General features: G+C 45.1%; 1 protein-coding gene and 1 long non-coding RNA gene across 30 annotated transcripts in view; one reads left to right on the forward strand and one right to left on the reverse strand.

Annotated features, from left to right (window-relative positions):
• Positions 1–15,367, reverse strand: part of SOX5 (SRY-box transcription factor 5) — a 622,935-nt gene that overhangs the window by 282,827 nt on the left and 324,741 nt on the right. For 9 of the 29 annotated variants that reach the window (XM_032446101.2, XM_015868627.3, XM_015868619.3 and 6 more), the window contains exon 1: positions 2,666–2,774. The exons of 11 other annotated variants lie outside the window; for them this stretch is intronic. In XM_032446101.2, the coding sequence (XP_032301992.1) occupies positions 2,666–2,703 (38 nt within the window). In that variant the 5' untranslated portion in view covers positions 2,704–2,774. Of the gene's footprint in view, positions 1–2,665; positions 2,775–3,441; positions 3,608–4,039; positions 4,198–15,367 lie in introns of those variants that run through there. 9 more of the 29 variants (XM_085542434.1, XM_085542409.1, XM_085542527.1 and 6 more) reach the window with 6 other exon arrangements.
• Positions 2,033–4,684, forward strand: LOC116653741 (uncharacterized). The gene is made up of 2 exons (XR_014944391.1): positions 2,033–2,454; positions 3,939–4,684. It is a non-coding gene; the product is annotated as an uncharacterized LOC116653741 (long non-coding RNA).

Raw genomic sequence — 15,367 nt, forward strand, 5'->3', positions numbered from 1 at the left:
AGACCTCATCATTCGGTACATTTCACAGTTGTCTGTGACGGTTCCAGCTAAATTCTCTCTGTATTTCCACAGAGCAAACTTTCTTTCTGTTGTGGCCATACTTGGTATATTTAAGCATAACAGCCAGCCTTTAAAAATATAAAAAGCAACAGAAGAGTTGTCACTTTTGAGACATTTAAGCCCATTCAGAGTGCCACAGGTAGTGCCCAACGCACACCCTAGGAGTACCTCTGCTCCATGAAACAAGCAGAGCAGTTTCCAGTTATGATTCCTCCCTACACCCCTCCTGCAGACCTCATCCCCCGCATGCATTGTGGTGCTCCCCTGCGCCAGGCAACAGAGCCGCCACAAACAGGAATAAAGAATCGAGGAACTTCTCGGGAAAGCACGACAGTCCTCACGTTTTTGGCACGACAATTAATTATACATGCCGGCTCACAAAATGTAGTGCAATTTACTACTGATGCTGAATGAATTAATGAGTGTTTATCCGTCTGACACTCGAGATCATTTTCATTCCAAGTGTGTACAGCGAATGCCCACGGTAATGACCACAGCCTCCAAAGCAGCCCCATCACCTCAGCTTCCCCAAGTTAAGGTGTCCAAAAGTTTCGGTGCTGCCTGCAGCTCCCCAGGATGCACCCAGATATGACGGAGGGGCGGGAGGGGATGCAGAGGGACCCCCTGAGTGATGGGCAGGCACTGAGAGCCAAACTGCAAGCACTGTGCCTGACAGCCTTATACCCTGCTGCTCCATTTTACCAGGGAACGGTAGAAGGACAGCACCAGCGCAAGCGGAGCGGTCATGTATATATGACTTGTGGGACCCCAGTGGCTGCACAACTGTGTTCCAGGAGCAGCGTCTGCAGCCGATGTGGGATAACAACCTGCGACAACTGCCTGAAACCCCGTCCCCTGCACACCATGCCCACGTACACACATGAACCCCGCAAACCCACGTGTGTCTGAGCATCCGTGGGGGAGAGGAAGCGCGTCCTCACGGCCGGCTCCTGGCAAACACACATCTGTGACATGGGCAGGGGCTGCTCTGTGTGCCTGTGCAACTCCAGTCAAACACACGCCGTGTAAACAAACGGTAATGATTAACAGAGGTATTGGTTGGGATCACCAATTTCAACTGCAGGGGGAAAATTGTATAGAAAATAACAATAATAATAATAATAAAAAAAGTGATGTGTCCCGAGGTTCGTTTTTATGGCTTCCCATCCCTACCGCTCGCTGTTATCTGCGCAGCAAACGGAGAGCGATGTATTGACTATTTAACTGGAATGTGCACAGGAGCAGCTCTGGGATCCCTGAAAACAAGACGGACGCCTACAAAAACGGAGCGGAGGCACTCGCTTTATTTCTGCAAGAGATGTTCTGTCCGCAATGATTTGTTTGTATATCGAACTGATATAAACGCACAGAGACTTCAGAGGAAGAAAAGTCCACCAGCAGGAAAATGAAAGGACCCATATTCTGCCTGGCAGGCTCTACATGCACGCTGCTCACCACAAAGTTCAAAGAATAACCCAACCCGCTCGCTCGGACACGTCTGGATGGGACCTCGGTAAGGCCCACGGAGCACTTTCATCTGTCCATTGTAGGGACAGAGGCACCGCTGCGATGCCGCACCGCTTCAGCACAGCAGCACCAGCAGTTTCCTCAGGTAGTTGCACTAAGTTGGTACGACGCACGTGTACAAAAGCATCTTCCTCTGTTATTGCAACGGTAACAAAGCAAAGCAAAATGCCCAGTATTCCACACAAGTCTGGAAAATCGGCGATAGGAGGGCAGCGTGGGGAGCAGCGCCACACACCAACCCCACTTCTGGCAGAAAAGCTCTCTGCTTGCAGAAAGAGGGCAGAAAGCGTTAAAATAGTTCTTTTCCGCACTTCCCAATTTCGTTTCTCTCCGATGCCTCAATTCGGGCGCTCCTTCCCGTCCTCCTCTGCCCGCTCCCACCCGTTCCCTCCCTGCCTCCCCTCCGGAGCGCTCCGAGCGGCGAACAGCTTGCCTGAGCATATTTGTACCCAGCTGGTCTAGCACCTAGCTCGCACCGCACCGCCGGATACAACCAAATGTTTATACAGGAGGGAGATCGCACCGAGACGAGCCCCCCCCCCCACCCCCCCCCCGGCAGCGCATCCCTCCCGCCCGCGGCCGGGGACGGCGGACTCGGAGCGGAGCGGGGGCTGCCCGCACCCGGAGGGAGGGCCGCAAGTTGGCAGCAAGTTTCCCGGCCCCGCGTTGCAGGGCCGGGCCCGGCGGCGGCGCGGCCAACAAAGGTCGCACGGAGAGGAGCGGAGAGAAGCGCTCCCGGCGCGGCGGCCCCAAACTTTGCCGGGAGGGCACCGAGCAGTGCGGGGAAACCTCCCGGCGGGACGGAGCCGCACGGAGAGCAGCATCCGAGCATCCCCCGCTTCCCCCCCACGCCGTGACAGCGGAGAGGTGACGCGGGGCGGGGTGGGGGAGCGGGGGCATCGCGCCGAGTGCGGGCATCGCGAACAGCGAGGGAAATATGGGAAAAGACAGAGAACCCCCCCATCCCCCCCACACCGAAAAGAAAAAAAAGCAACAACAACAACCAGCGAACGCCAAACCCATCGCAGCCCGCCCCCCTACCCCCCCCCCCCCCCCCCGCCCCACCAAGTCGCCTCACCTTTCAAACTCCTGAGGTAAATCAGGGTCAGTGAGCATGCTGGAAAAGCGCAGTTTCCCTTTGTCACAGCAGCCACCTATGGTCGCCTCCGACTGAACCTGTCAAGTGAGCCCGAGCCCTCCACACCGATGGATTTTCTCCCTCCTCCCGCCTCCCTCCCGGCGCGCTGCTCTGAGCGAGGGCTCCTTGACCAGGCTCTTAAAGGGGCCGCGCCGCCGCAGCCCCGTTCGCCGGGCTCCCCCCGCGGCGGCGCGGCGCTGCGCACCCGCGGCCCCGAGAGCGGGGGGAAAAGAAAAATAAAGAGGTGGGGGGTGGGGAGGGAGGAAAAGAATAAAATAATGACTGAAAAAAAACAAAAGAAAAAAAAAAAAAAAAAAAAAAAGCCTGACAATCCACCTAAACCGGGAGCAAATCCCCTGCGCTGAGGAAGATCAGCGGGGAGAGGAGATAAAACGAGAGCGGAGTGATTAAATGGAACCAGTTACCAACTCTCTGCGAGTTGCAACGGGGGAGAAAGGATTGGGCGCAGAAAAATGTTACCAAAGGCATTTGTGCTCGGAAGAATTTCCACTCCTTTACTCCCCCCCGCCTTCCTTTCTCCCCCCCCCAACCAGCCCCGATCTCTCCCCTCCTCTCCCTTTTTCTCCCTCTTTGGGGAGGGGAGGAAAAAAACCCACAACAATCAGGCATTGTTTCGCGGGAAGAAAAGCAACTTTGACAGATTGAAATATAGCAGAGGCCCCTTCAAGGAAACCTGTAAACAACTTGTCACTCACTGCCGCTCCGCGCAGCGCCGTGAGCCGCCCTGGCAGCGCACCCGGAGTTGCCTCCGCTCCAAACTCCATCAGACGGCCCCGCCGTGCGCCGGGGGAAAGGTAGCGGCGTGCGGAGCGGAGCGCACACGCGCAAACAACAACAAACGCGGCTCTGCCCTCCTCCGCTGGGGCCCTTCCCCTGGGGACGCTCCATTCCTCCCCGCACCTCTTCCCCCGGCCCGTCCCCAAACGCGCTCCCCGGGGTGAGGCGCGGACGGAGGGAACAGAGGGTGGGAGCCGGGACCGCGGGGCAGCGCCCGTCCCAGCGCCGGGAGCAGCGGCACAACGAGCTGAGAGCGGGGAAAAATGAGAGGAAGGGAGAAAAACCCCACAGAGCACAACACACCGGTCTACCGCTCCCCAGCGCACACACCCACGGAGCTATCCTCCATTCTTTCCAGTTCCCCAGCCCTAATTCCTTTCTCTCTCTCTCTCTCTCTCTCTGCTTTAATTTGCAGCTGGACAACATTAAAGGCCTTTAAAGCCCACGAGGCTCTGACCCCACAGCGGTGGGATGAGGTTCGCTTCTCCCCCCCCCGACCCCCCCATTCGCCCTCACCTCCTGGCGGCGCGCAGAACGCAACTTGGCTGCACCAGTTTATGGGCACATCCACACGGAGCAGCCACGAAGCACTCGATATCGTCGTGCCCACCGGCCGAAAGAAATCCCCCCCGAAGAAAAGTGTGTTATTTTATTAATACTACCCTATTTAACTCCCCCCCGCCACCTCCCCTCCCCCGCCACCCCTCCGCCCCCGTCCATGCACATGTTGTAACCCAGCAGGCTCAGGCTGGGGCCGCTCAGTCCAGCGCCGCACGAAGGCACCACTGGCTTCACCCCTGGATGAACGCTTCTGTCACCCCAAGGAGCTCGGCCCCACTGGGGACGGGCGCGGGGCCCAGCACACAGGAGGATCCCCCAGGCTGCCCTTGGCCCGTCCCCCCCGAGCCCATCCCGGGGGCTCTGCCAGCTGCTGGCAGGAGGGAGACCTAATGGCTCCTCGCCGTGGGGCAGCTCTGCCGATTTCCTCCAGTAGCCCCTGGCTAATAATATTTTCCACAGAGGTTCATTCATGGGAGCCTGACAAACCTCGTTACTATGTACAAGGATTTTTATTTGTTATTTAGTAGCTAGCCCTTTTAGGACAGCTGTGAGGTAGACACTGAAAAGGCGGCGGATGATTAAAAAGAACAATTCCACATACTTTCTCTTTCATCTGAGTGTCTCAAACCACGTTAAGTCTCACATTACTCCTCTGCAGGTAATAAATATAATTAGGGCTGATTCCAAAACTTTATTTGTATTGAAAAGTATCTCGCTCCACAGGGGCTCCATTCAAATCAGCAAATCTCTGTGTGGAGTAGGAGGCTACTTAGTAGGAGAATTTGGCCTCAAATAAGGAAACTGAGATGCAGACAGGCTTAGCAGCTTGCCCAGGCTGACACCGTTAGCCAAATGCAGCAACGGGATGGGAAACAAAGATCCACGCGCCTCAGCCCGCAGCAGCCCTCACGCTGCTGAAACACGCTGTGTGTTTTTGCTGCTCTCCTCGGAAAGGCGTGACTTTTTACACGTGGTTAAAGCACACTTCATCCCACTGCTCACACTTGTGAGAGCCCCCAGCCTTTTCCCTTTGACTGCCCCTCAGCAGATGCTGCTCCTGCTCTGCCATTCCACGTTCTGCTCCAGCCTGCTTGCCCTTAGCCCTGGGAGCTGCCTACAGACAGAAGCCAGTCAGGAGCTCCAGCTGTAGGGAGATGAAGATGACCTTTCATTCAAAGAGTCTGCAATGTCTCTGGGACTACCGTATTCTGACTGTACATTAGCCCCATCCAGATCTCTAACCTTGTCTTCTTTTTCCAGCTCAGCTCCACGCCACAACTGCCCTTCTCTGTTCACGTATATTTACCTCTATTTTCCCCCCTGTTAAAGCATCTTCAGCACAACGAGCACATCCCCTCCGAGTCCCAGTCTGCGTCATGCCCAGCAAGCTGAGGCTCCTCAGGCAGATCTCTGCTATATGATTATGAACCAGAGCAATCGCTGCCTACATCAGGAACTATGGAACAGGACATCGGCCAGACCTGAACCATTATAAAAGGGGGAAAAAAACACAACACAAGAGAACTCACCAACAAAGAAATGCTGGGGGAGAAAACAAAGATAAACAAGCAAGAGGGAGTGCTGGGAAGGAGAGAGGAAATGGAAGGAAGAAAGAAAGGAAGCAGAGATCATTGCTCTGAATGTTTCTGACATAAACCTTTCTTTTCCCTTACCCTAGCCCTAGCTTAGAGCACTTACCATACTGTGTTTGCCACTTAGTGCCTATCTCCTTCTCCTTAGTTTCCTTCATCCCATGTTTTCTGAGCTCCCAGCTTGGTGAGAGGAATCACGGTCCAAAAAGGGGGAAAAAAAGTTACCGTTACCGCTGTATTAATATCGTATTGCTGCATTAGTGTATGGATGTCACTGTGTTATTGTAGATTCATATGTAAAATTATGTTCTTGTAGTAAGTTCAACTAATTGCAAGAAGCAGCAAGCCAAACAAATGGTTTGAGGGGATCTTTGAAACTTTCCTATGGTCATCTTGAAGCCTTGCTTTGTACAAATTGCGAGGATGTAGAACAAAAGCTGTTGTCTTATCAGAAACTGGAGAAAATGAGGAATTTGGAATCAATGACGAGTCAGCTCGAGCTGAAACTAAGACAATACGTAACTACAAGCCTTGTTCAGCTCTTCTCAAGCTGAGAATCAGGATGTAAGTCCGAATACCCCCACGTGATGAGAAAAATGAAGCCTCCCCCCGCCAGCCCTTCCCTTTGCACTTCTTTTGCTCTGTTCCTTTGAGGGGTGCCCAAACCAAAAAGGTTCAGGCAAAACAGGGCAGTTGGGGTTGAAAGGAACCAAAAGGCTCTGACTTCCATTTAGGTGCAGGAAACATCTCAAATTATAAATTCTTATCTGAATTTTTGTGTGCTAGTGATTTTTTGTTGCTATCGTGGTCCTCCAGTTCAAGAGATGAACCAAAAAATCAATTATCCACCCAGCTCAAGTTAGAAATACCATAACTCACGAATATTACAGAATCCACAGGTCTTTATATACAAGCAAATGGGCAGAAAGAAAGCCTTAAACTAAGGAGATGATTTAAAAAAAATAAAATAATAAAACCCATCAAATGATAACACTTCAGCCTGATGCCTTTGGCAGCTGCTGCAATATTGTAAGTAAAGGAAGTGCTGGAAAATAAAGTGAGCTTTTCATGTTTTGTTGTTTCCACTGTAGGTTTTAATAATAGAGACCTACAAAGTCCAAGGAAATGTAAGATATTCCACAGAATGATTTACTGGAAAACTCTCATAGAAAATATGCAAAACCCTGAAGATCCTACATAGATTTTCTTTTTTAGGCATATATCCAAAACAACTACAGCATTAGGAATGAAACTCTAACATTTCTAAGCAAGGGTTTTTTGGAACAGGTTAAGAGAGAGAAAGGAGAACGGAGTGGGGTTCATGCATTTACTACGAAGAATATCTTGCAAATAATGAGTGCTTATTTCAGAGTATGGAAATGTTTAGCTACAATGCAGTTTGGATCATATGCTTCGGAACAGATTTTTCCTTTCAGTGTGCATGCCTAACTGCCATTTCCATTAACGGGAATTAAGTACATGTGTCAAGAGAAGAAGTTAACTCTTAGAAATATAACTAATCTATGCTTTTTTAAAAAGAATGTAAATGCCACATCAGGCATGTTTGGTGTTGGCAAAACGGAGCGCTGAATATAGGATCGCAAAATCTGAGAAGGAGAAGGCGGTCTGGAGGACTGAAATTTCTGTGCTATTTCGAGTTTTTCAATTTACTGAATTTCTTCAAGGAAAAGTAAAAGCATTTCACTTGCAAGCGAGAAGCCCTCATTTATCAGCTATTTACCTTCTATTTCAGTGGGGGTCTATCATCTGCAGCACTCCCCATAAAGGAGTACTGACACTACCCTTAAGGAGTAATCTGAATCTTCATCAAAAATTGGAATTCAAACTTCCCTAAGGGCCAGTAAAAATAATTACAGAGTTTCTCATCCCTTTATTATCAACTCTGCTTTCTTTGATTCCATCCGCTCCACATCGGTTGAGGTAAAGGCAACTCAAAATTCATACAGAACTGTAACCACCTGTGCATTTTTAGAAACAAAATGATATGTAAACACATGCAAAACCAGAACAAAACAAAACAAAATCCATCAATACAAACAAACAGAACAAACAAACAAAAAACCAACCAAAAAAAGATAGGGAAATATCCATGGATAGGAAGTGCCCTTACAGTTATTTAGGAAGCTAGCCGGATTTAAAGTCTACAGTTTCTCATCATGGCTCTGAACACAAAGTGTTACTAGATTAAGAACCTGTTGCTCTCAGTCTTCTTTCTAACTTCTTTTTCAAGCATGACTATTTCACACACAAAGTACCATCCCAGTCAAAACCTGCAGCTGCACCTCACTCACCCCATCCTGCGCAGGCCGATCACATCCAAGGGACTGCTCTGCCACTGCCAAAGCCCAGCCCATTTTCAGCCCCTGGCACAACAATGCCAGCAGGAACATCCCTCCTCAGTGTCATTTGGGATGACTGTTAGCAACATGTAAATGCCTGCCACAATACACCGGATGATGAACTTCGCTCATTTCATACAGACAGCCAACTCCCATCGGACGGAAATGACTCCCTTTTCCCCTGGTGTGTGCGTGGAGGAGTGGTTGGGAGAGATCGAGTCTCTTTTGAACGAGCAACTTCAGTTTTATAGCCAAACATAAGCCTCTGAGCCCACGTACCCTAATGCCACAACTTTGATCTATTTATAAAACTAGATAGTAACTGCTGAGCATGACTCAAAGTGCACTGAAATTGAGATCTTTCCACTTAACCCAGCGGGTTTTTCTGAGTCTCCCTCAATACAATGCCTGCAGAGCTTATCACCACAGAATTGACATTTCCCCAACAGCAATACTATACAAACTCATCCACCGACAAGGGCTATGAGCATTATATTTTGTCTCTGTGTTCCTAACCTGACTGCATTTTCCACTATAATCCGCTCTTCCTAACCTATGCACCAAGGAGGCTGGATTTAAAACAAACAAATTTGCTCCCATTGATTGCCCGATATCAAACAAGCATCATGCAATTAAAAGCTCAAGGGTGATTTGTAATAATCCACCATAGATAGTTCTGTGCACTTTCTACAGGTGTTCCTTCTTTTTGCAGTCCTGAGGTTTGCTCTGGTGTTTGCAATCAGAATTCTCCAGGCCCACATCTACCTCTGCTGTCTGCTTCTTTACACCATCTTCCAGTGCCACTGGGATCATTTCTTATCTTTTTACCATAGGGCTATCAGCCACCTTCAGCTAACCAGCCTGAGCTCTTCTGGGTGGGCATGACGCACATATAGCTCAGTTCATGGATGCCCTCCATCTCACACACTCATTTGGATTAGAAGAAGAGGCAATGTAAAATGCTTCCAAATAATTTGACTATTTTCTTTTCACTTTGTATTAGAAGACCCATGAAGAATTAGGTCTTCTGCAAGAAATACCTTCTATCAAAACCAGTTTACATTTTAGACTAACTGTAATTAAACAAAGAACACAGAAAAGATAAAATTATTACATGCTGTAAATTGTTTATCTACATTATTCCTTTTTAGTCTGTATAACCACAAGTATTCATGTAACCACTACACAGCAAATGTTTCAAAAAACATAGATGCTGAAATGTGCGGTTTTTAAATTCAGAACAGATTTGTAAATACATCCCCTTTCTAATGTACCACACACGTTCGCTGCATAACATATACAGTCTGTGATAAGATTAATACAAATTAGTGTTTATTAAATGCACTCTACTGATATTTAACTTGTTATACATGTCACTGGGAAGATCAAGCTGTAAATTAAGCTATGATTCTAATGACATTAAATGCATCTCTGGAAGGAGTCGTGAAATGTTGCTATCTTACACCTTGCACGCTGAAACAGCAGCCACTGAGGATGTAGAGTTATGTTACATTTCTGAAGTAACAAAACTGTACTATATGCGCTCATTCATTTTAAAGCAGCTCTGATGCTGTTTTTTGTGTGATTTTCCACTTTGGGGTAAAAGCAGAATGAATGTCATCCATTTCTGTTGAAACAAAAAGCTAAGCTCCCACTTCCAACGCAAAACCCCCAATTCAGCGGCTATTACAGATAAATAAATAGGCAAGTATGGTATAAAACAGATTGACTACTTTTTTTTACTGTTAGTTCTGCAGAGAAAACCTCTTGCTCCTCTTGTTACACGGGACAGCTAGAGGCTGGCAGCATTGCTGGGTGCCATGGTGAGTGCCCCTGGGAACGCTTCCACACTTCGTTGCAGAAACAGAGCAAGTACTGCTATGGTAATTGTGGGAACACTGGAATACCGAGGGATGCTTTTTAAGAGCCCTAACGCCACCCAGGTACAGAGTGGACGACCTTCTATTACCACTTAGCTTGGAAGCAAGACAGATTCTCAACAGGTGGCATGGAACTGTAGTGAGAGTATAAAACAATCAGGAAGGAAATACTAAAAAGAAAAAGAAAAAGAAAAAAAAAAAAAAGCCAGCCAAAACAACAACAAAAAGATAACTGGATTGAGACCAACGCTCATTTAGATTAAAGCACAAAGTAGTTTCTCAGGAATGTTTATCAAAGAAAACTTACATCATAAACTTTTCTGTGCCTGGAGAAGATCCAAGGCTGAGTGTCTCTTCTCTTGCCATCTAACACTGCACTGAATCCAGACTGCACATTTGCTCACCCGCTTTTCCCTTTAAATAACACTTTCTATTTCTGATGTTGCTTTTGTTTTGTTTTACAAAGTTTAATTTCTCTTTCTTTGTTGATGCATTTTCCTTTTGTCATTATTTCAGAGTTGTGTAAAAGTAATTAGTGACACGATGCCAAGAACTGAACCTCACACACAACCTAAATATTTTGATTCACTGAGAATGCAGTCCATAATTTACGAGTGCCTGACCCCTGTCCAATAAATAACTTAAAATAAATTAGATAACTTCTGCCTGTTAACAACCTAAACCTCGTGGATAAAAATATCAAAACATAAAAACAACGAATGCCACCACACCAGGTATCAGAAATATCCTCTCAACACTTCTGCAACAAACACAACCATATTCTTACATATGTTTTTAGTACCTGACCCCACACAATCCACTCAATGAATCATCTCTCCCACTGTTTGCATGTAGTCACTGCCTTTTCCCGAGAGCAACACGGTTCAAACTCTGCACAAAGATTTCACATGTGAGAATGTCACAGGTGAACCTTGATTCCTAAAGAATTCTGAGCTAGCAATAGAATGGCAGCAGGTGGCTCCAATAGGGCAAACTGTGGGAAACAAGTGCAAGTGTGTTACTGAGTAAGGTAACATGAATTAGGGACCAAGATGTAGTGCGTCCCCACAATGTTTCATGAGCTCTGAGGACCACAGCTGGTTGCTGCGAGGCACCCCAAGCTGGAGCTCATGGCAAGACAGGTAACATGAAGTGCTTTTCAGAATCTTGCCTGTTGGAGGTGTGATCTGCAAGATCACTACAAGAATATGGTTTATTTTTTGGATGGCTAACCCTAAAATCTTGCAGTTGGGCACATAATGCAGAGAAAACACAAATCTTTTCTTTTACTTCACAGATATGGAAACATTCTAGGAATCTAGACCAAATAGGAAGCTGCAGAAAACTCTGTTCTCTATATTTACCTCCTTTTCTTTTGAAAGAATGACTTGTAATAACTGAGAAAGTAAAATGCAGTAGCCCATTTTCCTCTCTGGTATTTCATAAAAATCTGTCATATCTTTTCTCTAAGCATTCTTTTTGACCTTTCTTCCTAATATCAAGATTAAAACTTACACTGAATCTCTTCAGTTTTTTTCTGTTTCTGCTATGTTCATCTCTAGGTGGCCTAACACATGAAGATCTCAGTACTACATGAAAAGGTGTGCTACTGACAGATGACACCAAGACTTCCAGTGTGATTTTCTTATTCCATTTTCAACAACTAAGTCTTGTGTTTAAATCGTTCCGCTTATTTTGGTTAAACATTTCATATGAAAAAATAGGTCCTTTCCATTACTTTGTAGCCATGGTCATACTAGAAAAGGGCAAGGTGTATCATAACATCCCTTTTTCCAGCCAATATGCAATACTATGTTTTTGCTAATGCCAAAATTGTGTAGCCAACCTGTCCATCCTCCTACACTGCAAGAAGAATCCTCTGCCTTCTCCCATTCCGACTTGATAGTTTTTGCCTCAGATGTAAATGTTTCTTCACTGTTTCACTACAATGATCATGACTGTTTTCAATTTATTAGTACAGATACAAAAACAAAACAAAACAAAAACCACCTATTACACTCAGATTTTGAGTACCCCCATTGTACTGCTTTCCTACACCAAATATCAATCCCACACTCTTAGTTTTGTCCTGTGTCCCTTACAAGGCTGTCTAGTTCTCAAAAGTACAACTATTTTTCCAATGGGATCTTGTCAAGATGTTTTTCAAAATCTTTTTGGAAAAAAAATAATAAAATCTAATGACTGTCCTCTACTATTTGTTGACGAGCACAAGGAATACCATTAGACATCATTTTTCTTTACAAAAGCTCTGCTGACTGATAGCCGTAATATCACAATGCTCATCTATATGTCTCTTAATTTTACTTTTTATTACTACTTCAACCCATTTATCAAGCAAGGAACCAAAATTCATTAGGCTAATTCTCGGCATCAATTCTACTGTTCAATTAAAGAGAAGCAGAAAAATTGCTTTCTCCAACCTCAGAGCTTAGAAGCCAGTATTAAAGGAAAGGCTACATATTAAGTTAGCAGCCCTATCAATTTTTAGTAGCACATTTTGGTATATCTCACTGTACCTGGTACTCTGTTGCTCTTCATTTGATGGGTTTAGCACCTCCTTTTCCTTCATTCTTGTCTGTGTCAGTAGCTAATCCTTAATATTGTAAAAGAATGACTAAGGGTTAGATTTGCCCTCTTAAGTCCTCTGTGATGGAATATGACAAGGAAATAATTTGGTTTTTCAGCAAAACCCTTATCCTTATCCTCCTTACCTATTATTCTGTGTTAAATACTGAAGAAAAAAAAAAAAAATCCTTAACTTTTTTCTACGCTACACTGCTGAGGGAAAAAGTGATTTGTAAATGTGATGTGGAAAATCTTTTAGAAAATATCTGAATATACTCCCTGCAGTTTCAGCAAGCCAATCCATTCTCAAGACACCGTGCTACTGTTTCAGATGGGTATCTCTTGCATTTCAAGCTAGCTATAACCACAAAATCCCCCAGTTTTAAGTGACACCTATTCCAGTAGCACGCTCCCTTGTCTAGTACTGTACACCAGGCAATGCAAACCAAGTGTTCAAAGAAGAACTTGGAACCAAGTCCATCTTCAGGACTTGCTAAGCCCTCAGGGGTTGATGAGCTTTCACCATACACTGATGTACTAAGGCAGCTTGTAAATTTAGAAATTCCTTTGTCAAGGAGGTATCTCGAGAGCTGAGAAGGAACTATAGCTTCCTGCACCGTGCTATAGGGCTGGTGATTTTTTGAGATTAAGCCATAATGTAAGAGTTCTAATGGTCTCTGCATACAGTTGAACTAGCCCTTACAAGGAAAAATACAGTGTTTTTAGGAATCATCCAGTGATCTGCATTAACAAATCTGATTGCAGAGGTTTGCGCAGTGCTCATGCTATTTTCACATGTGGGTTTCAGCTGTAACTAAAATCTAAATCTGTTTTTTTTTTTTTTTTCCTTTTCTATTTTTTATTTTTTTACAAAGCTTATGAAATATTTGCTTGCATTATAATTTTAGTTGTGAACACTGTTTTCATTATTAGATCACAGGTAATTACATGCAGTCTCCCAGCCATTCTCTCTGATACCCATACAGGATGCATAATGTGACCTATCTATCTCTAAAACACAGGATATTCAACAAGAAGTTCTTAGTACCATATTTTTAAAGGTTGCTATACACAATCTCAGTGTACCAAAATGGTTGTTCACATGTGACAACTCAGCTATTAATATAGCAGAGTAAATACACAGTATGGGGGGCACTGCAGCCATAAAGCCTCTTAGAAACTGTTTGTTAGACTATTTCAATACACAGGTTGACCAAATGTGGGAAATAACAGAAAGAAGGATCACCCCCACCTGCATGGGCTGTACAAAGGCAATAGGCAAATTACATATGCTTTACTAGGTTCCACTTCATGTGGACAGTGAGTTCCATGCATCTTTGTTGTTTTAGCCTGACTGCACGCAGTCACTCTTTGCATAAATCAGGAACACCTGTCTAGGATTTTTAGATATTCAGCATCTGTTGCTGAAGAGTCAGATGTTGCTGAGCCATTGCTGGCCATCCAAAAATCTCACAGATCACTGCGCAAAGCAGCAAAGCAGTAGATTATCACTAAAAGCCATTGCCCAATTCCTTACAGTTTGCATGCCTACAGAAGCTTTCAGACTTCTCACATTCACCGAGTCAGTTGTAAGACAGAAGATCACTACAAGAAACACATATGAGCCTTGTGCCATCATTTTAATCTGGTAGCTAATAGACTGACATTTCCTTATGAGCAAGAAAAAGTTTCCTTACATTTAGATTACTGACAGTTCTTACTTCTGGTGATCCAAAATACATCTGTAATATTGAAGTCACTTTCCTGACCATAATCCTTCTACTTATGCCTCTATTCACAAGTAACCACCATGTAAACTTTTTTTTTGCATGTGTTTAAATACACAAAGCTGAAGGAAGTATTCACAGAAGGGACTCAGATTGGCTACTGTGATGTATTTCAAACGTTATAAAAACTACAAAACAAACAAAAATCATGAAGAGATAAGTGTAAAGTGCCTTTATGAATATAAAGAATCTATAAAGCCGTCACTAGGTGGGTCCATAGCAATGGATTAGGCTTTGAGAGATGTTACACACAAAACATTAATGCTTAAAACAGACGCAATACCGACCAAAAGAGAGGCTGGAAACAGGAAACCAGAAAATGAAATGGGAGAGATTCTTTCCTCCAGCTGTAGAGCCATCAGGCCTCGAAACCAGGGGGCTGTATTCTGTACTGCTGCCCATCCCTGTGGATGCTTCAGTGGGGAAGACTACAGTTCATATAAAAGTCACTTGTGTTCTCTGGTCAGCAAGTCCACACGCTTTCATAAAAGTGGTAACCCTATGGAGGGGTAAGACTGAGGATGAAGAGAGGTATTTTTACATACCCAAATCTCTGCATCTTCAAGCCAAAGGAGGAAAGTTCCTAATTCATCCTTGAAAGTATTTCTTCGAGGCAGTGAGTGGAAAGGAAAGTGTCATTTCTTAAAGTACTTTCCTCTTGAACTGCTGTAAGAGTAGGGTGTGGGTTCCAGACAGAAAATTCATTAATTTTGGTCTAGTCATAGTTATTCAGATCTGGTAGCACTTCAGCCATGTGGGAAACTGCCCCAGTATGGCCACCATGACAGTAAGAAAGGAACAACAGGTATTTTCTCATTTCTGCTAAGCAAAAGCTCCTATCAGGATACGAAGATGAAGGAAAATGTGGGTGGATTATTTGGTTCCAGCTGGCTCCACATCACACAGTGAGGAAATGCCATGATGTTTGACAGGTTCATATTAGCAAAAATCAAGTGAAAGATTATGGGAAAGCTTCCCATTCCATTATTAAATAATTTGGGGGAGGGAGAAGGGTGGGAGACGAGCGGTTTTTCTTTCTAAGCTCTTCAGGAACTGTCTATTTTTATGACCCTTTTAG

The sequence above is a fragment of the Coturnix japonica genome, chromosome 1 (assembly GCF_054131305.1).
Source record: "Coturnix japonica strain WE chromosome 1, WE-NBRP24, whole genome shotgun sequence".
NCBI lineage: Eukaryota > Metazoa > Chordata > Aves > Galliformes > Phasianidae > Coturnix > Coturnix japonica.